Source organism: Scyliorhinus torazame, chromosome 25, assembly GCF_047496885.1.
Source record: "Scyliorhinus torazame isolate Kashiwa2021f chromosome 25, sScyTor2.1, whole genome shotgun sequence".
NCBI classification, from domain to species: Eukaryota; Metazoa; Chordata; class Chondrichthyes; order Carcharhiniformes; family Scyliorhinidae; genus Scyliorhinus; species Scyliorhinus torazame.
The window spans coordinates 8062968-8081419 of NC_092731.1; the positions used below are offsets into that span (position 1 = coordinate 8062968).

At 47.7% G+C, this 18452-nt stretch overlaps 1 protein-coding gene across 1 annotated transcript in view; it reads left to right on the forward strand.

Moving 5' to 3' along the window:
• sae1 (SUMO1 activating enzyme subunit 1) overlaps positions 1-17549 on the forward strand; it is a 143944-nt gene extending 126395 nt beyond the window's left edge. The window contains exons 7-9 of the mRNA XM_072489933.1: positions 6135-6279; positions 13413-13482; positions 14991-17549. Coding sequence (XP_072346034.1) covers positions 6135-6279; positions 13413-13482; positions 14991-15083 — 308 coding nt within the window. The 3' untranslated portion in view covers positions 15084-17549. The remainder of the gene's footprint in view (positions 1-6134; positions 6280-13412; positions 13483-14990) is intronic.
• The last annotated feature ends 903 nt before the right edge of the window (positions 17550-18452 follow it).

Sequence of the window (18452 nt, forward strand, 5' to 3'; positions counted from 1 at the left end):
TCTGGTGGACTGTGCAGTTGCTGTAACTACAAACTATTCCTGGAATGTACGGGGATTTCGTCATCCTATCAAGAGGAATGTGGTTCCTGGGGTGGATTCTCCGCTGCCGATAGTGGGTTCCTGACCTGGCGGATAATCGAGCGTTGGCCAAAAAGAAGATCGCTCCCCTGTTCCGATGCTCCGGTCCCCTGCCGCCGACGAGCTACACAACCCGCGCCGGTCGGAGACGCAAACGAGTCACTTGCACCTACTGCACTCGCGTAATAACCGACGGACCCGACTCGTTGATGCAGAGTTTGAGCTGAATACTAATGAGAGGCTAGCTGAAACGGGAAAGGATCCTGAATGCTGAAAATGTTGCTTCCTCAGCTGAAGATCACAATCAGCTTTGGAAAACCAACTACGTGGCATGCCGGAGATCCTGAAATATTTGAAGGACTGAGTCGGAGAGAGAATATCCGGGACTTCGGTCTGCCAGGAGTGGAGGGGAAGGCTCCTGTTACATTTACTGAGAACTGGCTGCCACGTGGATGTGAATATCGGTCGTTTAAAATTGGAGAGGGCGCACCATAGACTACCTTTCAGGGACAATCAACGTGTCGGGCCTCTAATCGTTCACTTCCACAATTTTAAAGATCGGCAGAAGGATATCGAGGTAGTCGGGTGTGCTGGGGCCTGTCTCTATGAAGGGGCGAGGATTAGCCTTTCATCTTAGGTTTATAAGGGATTGGGTTAGAAAGGACCTCTTTCTCTCCCCATTTTCTGAATGATCTGGTGTTAAAACTGGAGGCACAAGCTGTTAAAATCAATTGTCCTGACGTTATCCCGTCTTGCTTGTTTGTACATTTGCAGTAATACTTTCTGTACTGTACCAGGCATGTTCTGAAATGTTTTTTGCGCTACAGGTTGAGCACCCCTTATCCAAAATTCCGAAAACCAAAAAATTCTGAATTCCACACTTTTTTCCGACCGCCGACGTGACGTCACGAATGGGAATACCTGCAAGGGTCTGGGAAGGTTCCCGGGCAATGTGCAGACCCAAACGCACGTCGCACACATGCAGTTCCCAACGTGTGCCCCGCACACGCAGTTCCCAGCGCGCTCCGCACAGACCCGGTTCCCTGCGCACTCCGCACAAGCGTGGTTCACAGCACACCCCGCGCGCTCGCGGTTCCCAGCACGCTCCGTACAAGCGCGGTTCCCAGCGCGCCCCGCACAAGCGCAGTTCCCAGCGCACGCAGTTCCCAGCACACCCCGCGCGCACGCGGTTCCCAGCACGCTCCACACAAGTGGGGTTCCCAGCGCGCCCCGCACGCGCGCAGTTCCCAACGCGCAGCAGGTGCACAATATATTCCGAAATCCGATACATATTCGGCCCTAAGCCTTTCAGATAAGAGCTGCTCAACCTGTACTTGTAAAAAAAAAAATTATAAAACTCTAATAAAAACACATTTTTTAAAAAAAATACCTGTGATCCTCGCTCATGGAGAAGGGAAGTGGCCAAAGACCGTGCATCAAAGTAATAAAAGCAAAATACTGCAGGTGCCAAAAATAACAATAAAAAACAGAAAATGCTAGGAAAACTCAGCATGTCCGGCAGCGTCTGTGAAGAAAGAAACAGAGTGTTTCGAGTCGACTGTAACTTCTTCAGAAGCGAAGGGGGTGGAATGCCAGCCTCTATTTTTGTGCAGGATTCCTGGAATGAGATCTTTATCCAGAACCTTGTGACTTGGAGGCGAGATGGGTGAATTTATTTAGCCTGTGGGTGGCACAGTGGTTAGCACCGCTGCCTTGCAGCACCAGGGACCCGGGTTTGATTCTGACCTCGGGTGACTGCGTGGAGTCTGCACGTTCTCCCCGTGTGTGCGTGGGTTTCCTCCGAGTGCTCCTGTTTCCTCCCGCAGTCCAAAGATGTGCAGGTTAGGTGGATTTGGCCGTGATAAATTGCCCCTTAATATCCCAATAATGTGCAGGTTAGGTGGGGTTACGGGGATAGGGTAGGGGCGTGGGCCTAGGTTAGGGTGCTGTTTCGTAGGGTCGGTGCAGACCCAATGGGCCGAATGGCCTCCTTCTGCACTGTAGGGATTCGATGAAAGCAGAGGATTTAGAGGTCGTGTAGAAAGATGGAACTGAGGTTGTGAATTAGCCATGATCTTATTGAAAGACGGTGTAGGTTTCAGAGACAGTATAACCTACTCCTGTCTCTATTTTATATGTTAAAAATGCAGCTCCTTAACCTTTAATATTTTACTACCAGTAAATCAACCTTGTGAGCTCGTATTTCTTTCTTTCTGTTTAAAGGTTTTTAATGTACGTTCCAAAATGTGCTACATTTCTTACCTACAATCTCCCACCTTGTCAGTCTCGGCATTTATACACTATATAAATCCATCAAACTGCCTGGGTTCATACTGCATTGACTGTGCTACACCGCATTTATAGACCCACTGTCACTCAGCTAATGTACCCTGTGTACTTGATGCCTGGTAATGCCTGCATTAAAAAAAAACTACCAATTCTAATAGCGCATCATTACTGAGCATTAATCCATTATCGACTGCTGCGCCAATGCTGTTTATATTCTACAATGAATATGTTGACACAGCAGCAATCTCCTCGAAGTATTCAATTCTCAAACATCAGTCCGTTTAATTCTCATCTGAACTCGAAAATGAGATATCTGTCTGCGAATTGTCCCCTTCTTTCCACTGCCGCCTGTAAGGTATGGTGCGGTGGATCGGAGCTGTTTAGCTTTCATTCCTGTTTTTGTTTGCACTCGGCAGCCCATGTCTGCCATCTCATGCAGTCGGCGCGTAATGAAAAACTCGCTGAAGGATTAACTATTGTGCAGCGATGAGTATCTGACATGTATTGTTTGTGTAATCCGAACACAGAGAGAGACCTCAATACAGATTAATCTTTTGTTTTGTTATCTCAAGGTGACCTTGGACGGTTTCATCATCTCCCTCACTCCCGGCGCTGGTGTTAAATCGTATAATGGCCAATGTTATTTCAGGTAGCATGCCAATAGGTGTGCTGCAGCGAGTGCCTGCACCATCGGTCTCGCGAGGAGGAACGTTGGCCAGGGTTTGCGACCCTAATCGGAATCTAGCAACATTGCAGAGAGATCCTCAAGTGTTTGCACGCAACAAACTGCTACAAGTAACTGTGTAACCTTGAGCAGGTGATCGGTTTTAGTGGTTGAGGAATAAATATTGGCCAAGATGTCGGGGGTAATTCCTTGCTCTTTCTCAGGATTGTGGCTGCGGGACTTTAATTGTGAGCAGCTGAGAGCCGGCAGAGCCACAATCGAAAGACGGTGCAGCGTTCCCGGGCACTAAGAGCGTCAGCCCAGATTATGGGCTCAATGTCTAGAGAGGGACGCGAGCCCACAACACTCATCATCAAGAGTGCTATCCACTTTGTGCTCTGGTCGACATCTTAACTCCTGCTGGAATATCAGTGCACAGGTCCTGGCACCTCACCGGTACCTTACTCAAGTGGCTATCCTTCCCTTAATATCCCTATAGAAGCCCCTTTCCAACAAGGGCTACCAGACAGCAATGATTAACCGTCTAAAAACCAGGAATGTAATAAAATCGACATCAAACTGGGATCCGCTGATCTGTATGAATATGTGCTAAACCAAGCTGTACGTTTAATGAAATGATTCCCCACTCCAGCGCCAGAGACCTACAAGATCGAAATTACTTTGTCGACCTCATTAAAGACATTGGAAGTTAATGAGTGTTGAGTTTGAGGAGTCCGTAATTGAATGTTTGAGCCTTTCGCTATCGTTGGTCAGCAAAGCGCTGCACTGCAGTCGCATTTGTGTTCGGTATAGTTATGTGTTTACCTTTTTTTTTTAAACTTGCCCCTTAACTCTCAGACAAATGTGGTGCCAGTCGTCCCGTGCCTGAAGTGAACTTTTGCCCCATTGTCTCCAGTGACTTGATTACTCCCACCGCTTAGAGAAGATGGAGTGGCTAGATAACCAGTAACAAGAGACACAGCTGTCTGGAGCTATGCCAATGACAGACTGTCGCTTTCTCGTACTGTTTACACACCCTTATCGAATAGCTGTCCAAGTGTCAGTAACAGTGCAGCCACCTCCTACACATGTAGTGTGCACTTGGAGTGTTCGGAGATTATTTTTAACATTAATAGTCAAACACATTTGAAGAGGAAGTAAGTGTCCTGTGAGCGTTACAAAAAAAAAAAACTGTTGTGGATCACTGAAGCTGCCGTTAATTTTGGTCGCCCGCGGCGAGAACTTGTTGACCTGACGACCATAAGGTTGAGGCTCTGGATTTTGGTCGCAAAATGGAGAATGCGAGCCCTTTTCCGGGTGGGACCTGTGTTGGGATGTAACTATGTCTCTTGGCTGGTGGGTTCTAAGGCACTTTAATTAGATTAGTCCAACCAGACTGATGCCATTTCGTAGGCAGAGCTGACCAGCTAGTCCCATCAAAGCTGTCTTCGGGGGCGGCATGCGGCACAGTGGTTAGCACTGGGACTACGGCGCTGAGGACCCGGGTTCGAATCCCGGCTCTGGGTCGCTGTCCGTGTGGAGTTTGCACACTCTCCCCGTGTCTGCGTGGGTTTCGCACAACCCAAAGATGTGCAGGGCAGGTGGATTGGCCACGCTAAATTGCCTCTTAATTGGATAAAAAAAGAATTGTGTACTCTAAATTTATTTTTAAAATCGGTCTTCGACTGACTGATGGCTAAACTCTTCGTCCTCAGCGCCACCCTCTACGTCCACCGCATAACCACACCGATCATCTGTAATCTCCTGAGGCAAGGACAGGAAAAATAATTATTCTAAAATCCGGCTCTGATGATCAAAACCTGTCCAGATCACAGGGGACAGGCGTTAATCTACAAAGACGCTTGCCTCCTATTTGATGGAACCTCTATCCCAGCTCCTTCTTGAACACTGGAGTCAGCACGCACCACTCCAGCTGGCAATTTATGCGGGAGATTGGGGTCCTTTGAGAATTATTTTTTGGTTGCATCCATTACGCGCTGGGTGAATGGAGTAATGGAGGGTGACAGTTTACTCTTGTTTAAAATTCTCTGCCCAGGTTGGCACGGTGGCGCAGTGGTTAGCACTGGGACTGTGGCGCTGAGGACCCGGGTTCGAATCCCGGCCCTAGGTCACTGTCCGTGTGGAGTTTGCACATTCTCCCCGTGTTTGCGTGGGTTTCGCCCCCACAACCCAAAGCTGTGCAGGGTAGGTGGATTGGCCACACTAAATTGCCCCTTAATTGGAAAAAAATAATAATTGGGTACTCTAAATTTTAAAAAATAAATTAATCTGCCCTTCCCTCAACTTGGCTCAGAAAACAACTGCATGATAAATAATATTTGAATTTTAGTTAAAACTTTTTAGTTTTTTTAAATGTATTTTATTACAAACATGTATCAAAACAGGTTACAGCAAATGTACACCCCGTGAAACATACTTCCCAACAATCAACTATACAGTCTACAAATTTTTCCCCTTTTTCACCCTCCCCTCCCCTGAACAGCTCCTCAAACACGGTTACACACATTCCCCATCTTTTCTCAAACCCCCCTGCTGAGCCCCTTATCTCTTACTTTATCTTCTCTAACCGCAGGAAGTCGTACAGGTCACCCAACCATGCTGACTGCCACTCCAGTAAAATTTGTCGCTGTACAATCAGAGAGGCGAAGGCCACGACATCGGCCTTCCTCCTCTCCATGAGCTCCGGCTTCTCTGAAACCCCAAATATCGCCACCAAAGGGTCCGAGAGGACTCCCTCTTCCACTATCCTGGCTAAGACCACGAACACTCCCGGCCAGAATCATCCCAATTTTTCACAACCCCAAAACACGTGCGTGTGATTCGCTGGCCCCTGTCCACACCTCTCACACTTATCTGCTACCCCCTGAAAGAACCCACTCATTCTCGCCCGAGTCATATGCACCCTGTGCACCACCTTAAACTGTATCAGGCTCATCCTCGCACACGAGGAGGTCCTGTTTACCCTTCGCAGTGCCTCATTCTCTTAAATGTGCCAATGATAATGCACCTTTGGTACCCTTTTAAGGAATAATGGATTCCGACTTTGCTGTTTTCAATGTTCCTTTAATTTTCTCTCTGACAGTTCTGTTGAAATTCCGAACTGCTAAGGCCCGGGACCCAATGCCCGAGAGCTATGACGAAGATTCAGAATTATTGCTGCAACTAAGGAACGATGTGTTGGATTCTTTGGGGGTTAAGAGTGACCTGCTCACGGATGAGTTTGTCAGGTCAGTTACCTCTTTTATTTGTGGCAGTGAATAAATGCATCAATATATCACCAGAATAAACGCCAACGTCCCGTTCCTGTGGCTTTCGCTAGTCTTCGGAAGGCTCTAGTTCTGGCTACAGGGCAGTTAGTCGTAGAGTGTTACAGCACAGAAAGTGGCTCCCCTGTCCATCAAGTACCTATCTATTCTAATCCCATTTTCCAGCACTTGGTCCATAGTCTTGTCTGTGATGGCGTTCAATGCCGCGTGGGCAGGACGGTAGCATGGTGGTTAGCTCAATTGCTTCACAGCTCCAGGGTCCCAGGTTCGTTTCCCGGCTTGGGGCATTGTCTGTGCGGAGTCTGCACGTTCTCCCCGTGTCTGCGTGGGTTTCCCCCGGGTGCTCCGGTTTCCTCCCACAGTCCAAAGATGTGCAGGTTAGGTGGATTGGCCATGCTAAATTGCCTTCAGTGTCCAAAATTGCCCTTAGTGTTGGGTGGGGTTACTGGGTTATGGGGATAGGGTGGAGGTGTGGGCTTGGGTAGGGTGCTCTTTCCAAGAGCCGGTGCAGACGCGATGGGCCGAATGGCCTCCTTCTGCACTGTAAATTCTATGAAATGTTGCGAGGGTTCCCGCCTCCACCAGCCTTTCAGACAGTGAGTTCCAGATTCCCACCATCCTCGGGTGAAAAAGTCTTCCGTCAACCCCTCTAAATCTCCAGCCCCTGGCCTTAGATTCATGCTCCCTGGTTACTGACCTTCCTACTGAGGGGAAAGGTTCTTTCCCATCCACTCTATCTCATAAGTTCCCTCAAAATTTTGTACACCTCGATCATGTTCCCCCTCGGCCTTCTCTGCTCGAAGGAAAACAACCCCAGCCTAGCTGGCCTCTTTCCATAGCCTAAACTCTCCAGCCCAGGCAACATCCTGGTGAATCTCCTCTGCACCCTCTCCAGTGCAATTACTTCCTGCCGATAGTGTTGTAACCAGGACTGCACACAGTACTCCAGCTGGGGCCTAACCAGTGTTTTATACAGCTCCAGCATAATCCCTCTGCTCTTATATCCTGTTCCTGGGCTAATAAAGGCAAGTATCCCACTTGCCTTCTTATCCACCTGTCCTGCTTGCTTCAGGGACCTATGGACAGGCACCTTCGGGTCCTCTGTACTTCCTAGCGTCCTACCGTTCATTGTGCATTCCCTTGCCTTGTTAGTTCTCTTTCTCTCTTCTTCCCCTCTTCCCCCCCCCCCGCAAAATGCATCACCTCAGACTTTTCAGGGTTAAAATCCATTAAATACTCTCTGGTACCTTATTGGATGGTTTCTAAGGCCTACGTGGCTCTCTTGTCTGTTGAAATGAAGTCAGTCACAGTTTGTGGTAGAGGCAGGAGTCTCTTCGGTCCATCGTGCTTGCGCGAGTTCCCTTTTTGAAATTTAATCTGTTTCCACCACCTGCTGACCCCAGCAACAATGTCCAGACTACATAACCATAGGGAAACAGGGCCTTGATCGCGAGCTAACATGAGGCACATCCAGTGTAGCAAATGCACGCCAACCTCTTTTTCCCCATCCCCTCCTCTCCTATCCTTTTCCCCAAAACCAGGGCTCCCAATAACACCGTTAGAACGGCACCATACAGACTGTGCATTAAGCAATCGTTTTCTCTTCTGGGGAATGAGAAATTAACAGAAAGAATTACTTGGTGTGTAGCAAGTCATCTGAGGGTTTCCTCCGATTGTAAAATGAAACCAGGGAGGAAACCTGGGGGGGATGACCTACCGGGGGAAGGCCCTAGCGGCCAGGTCTCTGGCACTGAGTCTGGCTCTGGGGCTCAGAAGGGAAGGGGGGAGAATAGAAAAGCAATAGTTGTAGGAGATTCAATGGTTAGGGGAATAGATAGGAGATTCTGTGGTCGCGAGCGAGACTCCCGGAACGTATGTTGCCTCCCGGGTGCCAGGGCCAGGGATGTCTCGGATCGTGTCTTAAGGATCCTTAAGGGGGAGGGGGAGCAGCCAGAAGTCGTGGTGCACATTGGTACCAACGACATAGGTAGGAAAAGGGGTGTGGAGGTAATAAACAAGTTTAGGGAGTTAGGCTGGAAGTTGAAAGCCAGGACAGACAGAGTTGTCATCTCTGGTTTTTTGCCGGTGCCACGTGATAGCGAGGCTAGGAATAGGGAGAGAGTGCAGTTGAACACGTGGCTGCAGGAATGGTGTAGGAGGGAGGGCTTCAGGTATTTGGATAATTGGAGCGCATTCTGGGGAAGGTGGAACCTGTACAAGCAGGACGGGTTGCATCTGAACCAGAGGGGCACCAATATCCTGGGAGGGAGGTTTGCTAGTACTCTTCGGGAGGGTTTAAACTAATTTGGCAGGGGAATGGGAACCGGATTTGTAGTCCAGCAACTAAGGTAGCCGATATTCAGGACGCCAAAGCTTGTAATGAGGCAGTGGGGAAGGGAACACTGACAAAGGAGAGTATTTGCAGGCACGGAGATGGGTTGAAGTGTGTATACTTCAACGCAAGAAGCATCAGGAATAAGGTGGGTGAACTTAAGGCATGGATCGGTACTTGGGACTACGATGTGGTGGCCATCACGGAAACTTGGATAGAAGAGGGGCAGAAATGGTTGTTGGAGGTCCCTGGTTATAGATGTTTCAATAAGATTAGGGAGGGTGGTAAAAGAGGTGGGGGGTGGCATTATTAATTAGAGATAGTATAACAGCTGCAGAAAGGCAGTTTGAGGAGTATCACCCTATTGAGGTAGTATGGGTTGAAGTCAGAAATAGGAAAGGAGCAGTCACCTTGTTAGGAGTTTTCTATAGGCCCCCCAATAGTAGCAGAGATGTGGAGGAACAGATTGGGAAACAGATTTTGGAAAGGTGCAGAAGTCATAGGGTAGTAGTCATGGGCGACTTTAACTTCCCAAATATTGAGTGGAAACTCTTTAGATCAAATAGTTTGGATGGGGTGGTGTTTGTGCAGTGTGTCCAGGAAGCTTTTCTAACACAGTATGTAGATTGTCCAACCAGAGGAGGGGCAATGTTGGATTTAGTACTGGGTAATGAACCAGGGCAAGTGATAGATTTGTTAGTGGGGGAGCATTTTGGAGATAGTGACCACAATTCTGTGACTTTCACTTTAGTAATGGAGAGGGATAGGTACGTGCAACAGGGCAAGGTTTACAATTGGGGGAAGGGTAAATACGATGTTGTCAGACAAGAATTGAAGTGCATAAGTTGGGAACATAGGCTGGCAGGGAAGGACACAAGTGAAATGTGGAACTTGTTCAAGGAACAGGTGCTACGTGTCCTTGATATGTATGTCCCTGTCAGGCAGGGACGAGATGGTCGAGTGAGGGAACCATGGTTGACAAGAGAGGTTGAATGTCTTGTTAAGAGGAAAAAGGTGACTTATGTAAGGCTGAGGAAACAAGGTTCAGACAGGGCATTGGAGGGATACAAGATAGCCAGGAGGGAACTGAAGAAAGGGATTAGGAGAGCTAAGAGAGGGCATGAACAATCTTTGGCGGGTAGGATCAAGGAAAACCCCAAGGCCTTTTACACATATGTGAGAAATATGAGAATGACTAGAGCGAGGGTAGGTCCGATCAAGGACAGTAGCGGGAGATTGTGTATTGAGTCTGAAGAGATAGGAGAGGTCTTGAATGAGTACTTTTCTTCTGTATTTACAAATGAGAGGGGCGATATTGTTGGAGAGGACAGTGTGAAACAGATTGGTAAGCTCGAGGAAATACTTGTTAGGAAGGAAGATGTGTTGGGCATTTTGAAAAACTTGAGGATAGACAAGTCCCCGGGCCTGACGGGATATATCCAAGGATTCTATGGGAAGCAAGAGATGAAATTGCAGAGCCGTTGGCAATTATCTTTTCGTCCTCACTGTCAACAGGGGTGGTACCAGGGGATTGGAGAGTGGCGAATGTCGTGCCCCTGTTCAAAAAAGGAACTAGGGATAACCCTGGGAATTACAGGCCAGTTAGTCTTACTTCGGTGGTAGGCAAAGTAATGGAAAGGGTACTGAAGGATAGGATTTCTGAGCATCTGGAAAGACACTGCTTGATTAGGGATTGTCAGCACGGATTTGTGAGGGGTAGGTCTTGCCTTACAAATCTTATTGAATTCTTTGAGGAGGTGACCAAGCATGTGGATGAAGGTAAAGCAGTGGATGTAGTGTACATGGATTTTAGTAAGGCATTTGATAAAGTTCCCCATGGTAGGCTTCTGCACAAAGTAAGGAGGCATGGGATAGTGGGAAATTTGGCCAGTTGGATAACGAACTGGCTAACCGATAGAAGTCAGAGAGTGGTGGTGGATGGCAAATATTCAGCCTGGATCCCAGTTACCAGTGGTGTACCGCAGGGATCAGTTCTGGGTCCTCTGCTGTTTGTGATTTTCATTAATGACTTGGATGAGGGAGTTGAAGGGTGGGTCAGTAAATTTGCAGACAATACGAAGATTGGTGGAGTTGTGGATAGTAAGGAGGGCTGTTGTCGGCTGCAAAGAGACATAGATAGGATGCAGAGCTGGGCTGAGAAGTGGCAGATGGAGTTTAACCCTGAAAAGTGTGAGGTTGTCCATTTTGGAAGGACAAATATGAATGCGGAATACAGGGTTAACGGTAGAGTCCTTGGCTTTGTGGAGGAGCAGAGAGACCTTGGGGTCTATGTTCATACATCTTTGAAAGTTGCCACTCAAGTGGATAGAGCTGTGAAGAAGGCCTATGGTGTGCTCGCGTTCATTAACAGAGGGATTGAATTTAAGAGCCATGAGGTAATGATGCAGCTGTACAAAACTTTGGTACGGCCACATTTGGAGTACTGTGTACAGTTCTGGTCGCCTCATTTTAGGAAGGATGTGGAAGCTCTGGAAAAGGTGCAAAGAAGATTTACCAGGATGTTGCCTGGAATGGAGAGTAGGTCTTACGAGGAAAGGTTGAGGGTGCTAGGCCTTTTCTCATTAGAGCGGAGAAGGATGAGGGGCGACTTGATAGAGGTTTATAAGATGATCAGGGGAATAGATAGAGTAGACAGTCAGAGACTTTTTCCCCAGGTGGAACACACCATTACAAGGGGACATAAATTTAAGGTGAAAGGTGGAAGATATAGGAGGGATATCAGAGGTAGGTTCTTTACCCAGAGAGTAGTGGGGGCATGGAATGCACTGCCTGTGGAAGTAGTTGAGTCGGAAACATTAGGGACCTTCAAGCAGCTGTTGGATAGGTACATGGATTACGGGAAAATGATATAGTGTAGATTTATTTGTTCTTAAGGGCAGCACGGTAGCATTGTGGATAGCACAATTGCTTCACAGATCCATGGTCCCAGGTTCGATTCCAGCTTGGGTCATTGTCTGTGCGGAGTCTGCACGTCCTCCCCGTGTCTGCGTGGGTTTCCTCCGGGTGCTCCGGTTTCCTCCCACAGTCCAAAGATGTGCGGGTTAGGTGAATTGGCCAATGATAAATTGCCCTTAATGTCCAAATTGCCCTTGGTGTTGGGTGGAGGTGTTGAGTTTGGGTAGGGTGCTCTTTCCAAGAGCCGGTGCAGACTCAAAGGGCCGAATGGCCTCCTTCTGCACTGTAAATTCAATGATAATCTATGATTAATCTAGGACAAAGGTTCGGCACAACATCGTGGGCCGAAGGGCCTGTTCTGTGCTGTATTTTCTATGTTCTATGTAAACCATTTTACCATGAAGGCCAGTATAATATTACTGGCGGTTAAGGGTATCCACTTCCCCTATCTTACTGAACAATCCAAATTGGCTGTGAAAAACATTCAGACTGTAGAGGATTTCCAATCTCTTGGTTATGCTGCAGATTCCATTTTCTTAATTGGCAATGGAATATTTTTTTTCACCAAACGCCATTGTGAAAATCCCCAGGGTCAAGCCCGACTCTGTGCCCCGGACTGAGCCCCGGACTGAGCCCCGGACTGAGCCCCGGACTGAGCGAGACGGGGAAGAGTACGTCATGTTTCTGCCACCAGTTTCTACACCGACCCCCTCTGCTATACCGTGGCCTCTGGATAAAGGAGAATCCCGGGTCAGCTGCGGTATTCATCTCGCTCTCTGGAGGGAGCAGACGGGCGAACACTTGGCCGACTTTCGAATAACAGTTATTAGCTGAGCCGTTGAATCCGTAAGGATTCTCTTTTCCCACCGCCGTGGGTTTCCCGGCACCATGGGGTGGCTTTGATGGGAAATCCCATTGACATGCGGCGCGAAGAAAGAGTCCAGCCGTTAAGGAACAGCGTTGCCAATAAACACGCGACTGGGGGACTGGAGATTCCCCCCCCTCCCCCCCCCCCCCCCCCCCCAGATCCCATATTCTGGAGGAAGTGAAGAAAATAGACTATTAGCTAATTTAATGGTTAAAAGAGAAGCAGTTGTGATTTCCATATATTGAAACCTTTTTATTCTTTTGTGGGATGTGGGCATCACTGGGCTGGGTCAGCATTTGTTGCCCATTCGTAATTGCCCCTTGGACAGTACAGTGGTTAGCACTGTCGCTTCACAGCGCCAGGGCCCCAGGTTCAATCCCCGGCTTGGGTCACTGTCTGTGCAGAGTCTGCACGTTCTCCCCGTGTCTGTGTGGGTTTACTCCGGGTGCTCCGGTTTCCTCCCACAGTCCCGAAAGACGTGCTTGCCTGGTGAATTGGACATTCTGAATTCTCCCTCTGTGTACCCAAACAGGCGCCGGAATGTGGCGACTAGGGGCTTTTCACAGTATCTTCATTGCAGTGTTAATGTAAGCCTAATGTAAAACAGACCGGCTCGCTCGACCATTTCAGAGGGGCAGTAAGAGTCAATCACATCGCTGTGGGTCTGGAGTCACGTGTAGGCCAGACCGGGTAAGGACGGCAGATTTCCTTCCCCAAGGGGACATTGGTGACCCAGATGGGCTTTTACCACAATTAGCGATCGTGGTCACCATTACCGAGACTAGTTTCCAAATCCAGATTTGTTTTATTAATTGAATTTAAATTCCACCAGCTGCTGTGATGGGATTTGAACCCGTGTCCCCCAGAGCATTAGCCTGGGGACCTCTGGATCATTATCCCAGTGACATTGCCGCCAAGCCACTGTCTCACCCTCCGATTATAAGATTATAAACTGTGCCTTTTCCTTCCTTCCTTCAGCTCCTGTTTCTCAGAGCTAGCCCCGGTGTGTGCTGTTGTGGGCGGAGTGCTCAGTCAGGAAATTGTAAAGGTAAGACTGTCTGTAAGCAGCTAATCAGTAAATATTTAATGTCTAGCCAGTGCACAGGTAGAGGTGCCAGGTATGACTGAGGGTTGTGCACATAAACTTATTATCAAACCCATATATTGGACCGTTAGCAGATGTACTCCTTTGATCCGTCCGAAAGAAAAACTGGTTAAGGCAAGAGGAAGGGAAGTAAGGTTTTCGGAAGCAGTTTTATATTTTGACAGTAAGGTGGCAGCGTGCAAACCAGCAGGTTTGATCAGAGCACCTTGGTTCAGTTGTTGCAACCTGTGCGTGTGTAATGTTAAAATGATGACCATGCATCACCACGCCTCCGATCGCGGAACATTGTACAGATCTCGAATCGATGTTACTGGCCGAGCTGACCCACGCTGGGAGCAGTCCGGACAAGGTCCCGCAAACTGATTCATGGGGTGAAGGTGTTGTCTCATGAGGAAAAATTGGGCCTGGGCTCATTGGAGTTTAGAAAAACGAGAAGTGATCTGCGAGGATTCTGCGAAGCTTTGACGAGGTGGAGACTTGAGATGCACGACCCCCGGGGCTGGTCGGCCGTCAATTCCAGCCCCACTTGTCCCGGAGTCGTAACACAGGGCAAATTAGATTTTATTTAAAATACCCGAGGTCCTTAGTTGAGCCCAATAACCGCAATACCAGGTTTGTATCTTTAAAGTACAAGTAATCTTTTATTATGTACAGCTTTATAATTAAACAGACAGAAATATATATAGCCACACATACAGGAGAAAGAATGGTGGAAAGGGAAAGAATATAAAAATAAAAGGGCAGCACGGTGGCGCAGTGGTTAGCACTGTTGCCTCACGACGCCGAGGTCCCGGGTTCAATCCCAACCCCGGGTCACTATCTGTGTGGAGTTTGCACATTCTCCCCGTGTCTGCGTGGGTCTCACCCCCACAACCCAAAGATGTGCAGGGTAGGTGAATTGGCCACGCTAAATTGCCCCTTAATTGGAAAAAAATGAATTGGGTACTCTAAATTTATTTAAGATTATTCTGTATTCTCTACAAAGCCTCCGTGTCCTCCCTGAAGCGAGGTGCCCGGCATTGGGCACAGTAATCCAGCTTATATTTTCTGTAATTGACTTCACTGCCCTGGGGAAAAGCAGAGGAGTCAAATTCAGAAAGAGCTTCAGGATTCACAAACTCAAAAGCTCGGAGCTGGAATCGGCTCCTTGAGCTTGCTCCGCCATTGAGCTCGATCGTGGCTGGACGATCTTGGTGGGCCAGTTTGAAAAGCATAACGACACCACACACAATCGTGTGTGAATAAATGTGAACCGTGGATGTGCAGGTGAGGTAATGGAGCGCATCTGTGAACTACAGCAAGGATTAGTGCATTCTGAAGAGGCTGCTGGTAGAACGTGGTTGGGGCCAAGCTGTCGTAATCTGTGGCAATGTTATAAATAACTTTCGCAATGGCCTGGCTGCTGCTCCTGTTTTGTGAGGAATGAATGTCTGACTGTGCATTCTCCGCAGGCCTTGTCTCAACGCGACCCACCACACAACAACTTCTTCTTCTTCGACGGGTTGAAAAGTAACGGGATTGTTGACTGCATTGGAGCCAAGTGAAGGCCGGCGGAAGTTCGGAAATGGTTACCGAGTACGGAACGCACATCTTACACCGAGCAATCTCCGCAGCTTCCGACCGAGAGCTCACCGCCGAGTGTCAAAACTTAAAATGAGTCCGAACAATGTGAACCAGGATATCGCAAAATTATTTTGTAAGAAACTGGAGGATATCGAATTGGCAATCTGAACGGACAGCGATGAAGGAATCACTGTCCGTAACCTCCACATTGCAAATAAATACAGTTCAAGCCACTTGCAGTCCAATACTTATTTTCACTTGATCAGTATTGCTGATGTTATCTGTTGCAGATGTGGTTATTAGCAATCTACCCTGCCCTGTTACATGCAGCCAGTATAGTTCACTGCTTGGCACTGTTGCTTTTGTCAACGGATGTGTATTCTTCTGCCCAACGCATTGATACGTGTACATATACACACCCACTTGCATCACCGAGGTTTGGGTAGGCAAGTCAAATTCAATAACCAGTTTAATTGATCAGTCCACCCGCCAAACCCCAGACACTAATATTGTGGCCATAATGTCATTCAAATTCCAGAGCAGCTACATTCATTTAATAATCTTTCTTGTCACAAGTAGGCTTACATTAACACTGCGACAAAGTTACTGTGAAAACCCCTAGTCGCCACATTCCGGCTTGGGTCACTATCTGTGCGGAGTCTGCACGTTCGCCCCGTGTCTGCGTGGGTTTCCTCCGGGTGCTCCGGTTTCCTCCCACAAGTCCCGAAAGACATGCTGTTAGGTGAATTGGACATTCTGAATTCTCCCTCTGTGTACCGAACAGGTGCCGGAATGTGGCGACTAGGGGATTTCCACGGTAACTTCATTGCAGTGTTAACGTAAGCCCACTTGTGACAATAATAAAGATTATTAAGAGCCATCCAGACTCAACGCTAGCTCCCTTCTCTCTGCCCAGACGCTGTCAGACCAGCTGAGATTGTCCAGCATTTTTCTGTTTTTGTGTCAGATTCCAGCATCCACAGTAATTTGCTTTGATCTGTCTCCTGTTTACTGCCTGCCTCGGGCATGTTGGAACGCTTCGCAGAATGACAATCACCTGCTTGAAATGAAATGAAAATCGCTTATTGTCACAAGTAGGCTTCAAATGAAGTTACTGTGAAAAGCCCCTAGTCGCCACATTCCGGCGCCTGTTCGGGGAGGCTGTTACGGGAATTGAACCGTGCTGCTGGCCTGCCTTGGTCTGCTTTCAAAGCCAGCGATTTAGCCCAGTGTGCTAAACCAGCAATGTGACTTGGCCACATTGTAAACACATCTTCCTTGGCCATCACGTCCCGAAGTGGGATTTGAAGCCAACCAGAGCTTTTACCTCGGAAGCAGGGAACACTCCCCACCGCGGCCACCCTGGGTAGAAGGACAGCTTTCATGTAAATAATCCTGCACTGAATTTTTTAGGAAACTGTTAGTTAATTTGGGAAGCCAGATGTTTAAAGCTGCACTAGCAAACCTCGGGAAAATCCTCCTGAGGATAGAGACTGAGAACAACTGATCAAAGAAGTGGCAGTAATGGTTTACTGTTAAACAATTAAGTTCTGCGGGAAGCTAAAGATGAAGTCATTGTAGCTGTGCCCAATAATTAACAGTCCAGCACACGACTACTTAAAAAGAAGTCTGTGTCACTTCACTCATTAACCCTGTCTTACAGCAGGGGGTAAAACTTTTATTGGTGTATCCAAAGTTAGTTGAATGTTTTCCTGTCCAAGCAGTTCTGCATCCAGTACTTTATATAAACTCTGTTAACGATTTTCTTTTTTTCCCCAATTTTAACACACAAGGACCCAGTGGTGACTGTCCGCAATGTTGGCCTGAAACACTTCACACTGTCTTTTGCTATTTTAATGGAAATGTTAACCCTTTAATTCTAGCTAGGCTACTACCTTCTGCCGATACAGCATTCAAGAATGTAATTCTGTGTCATTTTCGGACAGTTATTACCCCTTGATGTGGTTGGTTGTAGGCTAAATGTGCTTTTTATTAGTTTTGCCTCACGAGCTATTAAAATTCAAAGCGTTCTTTCTAATCATACACACATCAAAACCAAGGCAAACAATGTGACGTCACTGTGCCTGATTTACTCGCTGTCAAGGATCAATTTGAGAATGGTTTTCCTGAGTGCACTACGCCCACACAAATCCTCCACCCCTACAAAAAAACCTTGCTCATCCTGGCCACTGTCATGTGTGCCCTGTGGACTACCTTAAACTGAATAAGGCTAAGCCTAGCACACGATGAGGATGCGTTCTCCCCCCTCGGAGCGTAACCACAGTGTTCTCTCCATTGGACTAGTTCCTTCAAGTTCAATTTTGACTTCAGTTATTATTCTGTGAAAACCTCTTAATGTTTCAATTTTGTTTTGTAATTTTTCAGGGCAGCTGTTGTGCCTCTTATGAATGGAGTTGGCCTTTTTATTAAACACACACTTTTTCTTATGTGAAGAATATTTATTTGAATGTAATTGAAGAGGTTGAGCAACGTGGGGATGAATCACTGTTAACCTCAGTTTCTACTTCCCTTCGAGCATCTTTTCGAGCTGAAACGGGCCACTTTTCTCTCACGTGGGAGGACTGGAAACTACATGGTTCCATCCTCCTGACAGGCTGGGAGAGAGACGAGAAGTGAAATCCAGATCTGATCAAACCTGTTTCATTTCTGATGCATTGTGACTTTTTTAAAAAAAGGTTTCCCAGATGATCATTGGCAGTAACTCGTTGTTTGAAAGAAAGGATCAGCTGTGGCTCACGAGGTATCGCTGTCTCCAGAAAGTCATGGGTACCAAGAGATCTAACCACCGCCCCTTAACATTCTGTGGCAATACCATTGCTGAATCTCCCACAATCAGCATCCCTTGCATTACCATTGATACCAGAAACTGAACTGGACTAGTCATATTAATACTGTGTCTACCAGGGCAGGTCAAAGGCTGGGAATCCTACAGCGAGTAACTCCCCTCCAGACTCCCCAAAGCCTATCCACCATCTACAAGGCACAAGTCAGGAGTGTAGTGGAATACTCTCCACTTGCCTGGATGAGTGCAGCTCCCAACAACACTCAAGAAGCTCAACACCATCCAGGACAAAGCAGCCCCGCTTGATTGCTCCCCCTTCCACAAACATTCACTCCCTCCACCACCGATGAACAGTGGCAGCCTTGTGTACCATCTGCAAGATACATAGACGATGCATAGACGATAGGAGCAGGAGGAGGCCTTTTGGCCCTTCGAGCCTGCTCTGTCATTCATCACCATCATGGCTGATCATCCAACTCAATAGCCTAATCCTGCTTTCTCCCCATAGCCTTTGATCCCATTCTCCCCAAGTGCTATATCCAGCCGC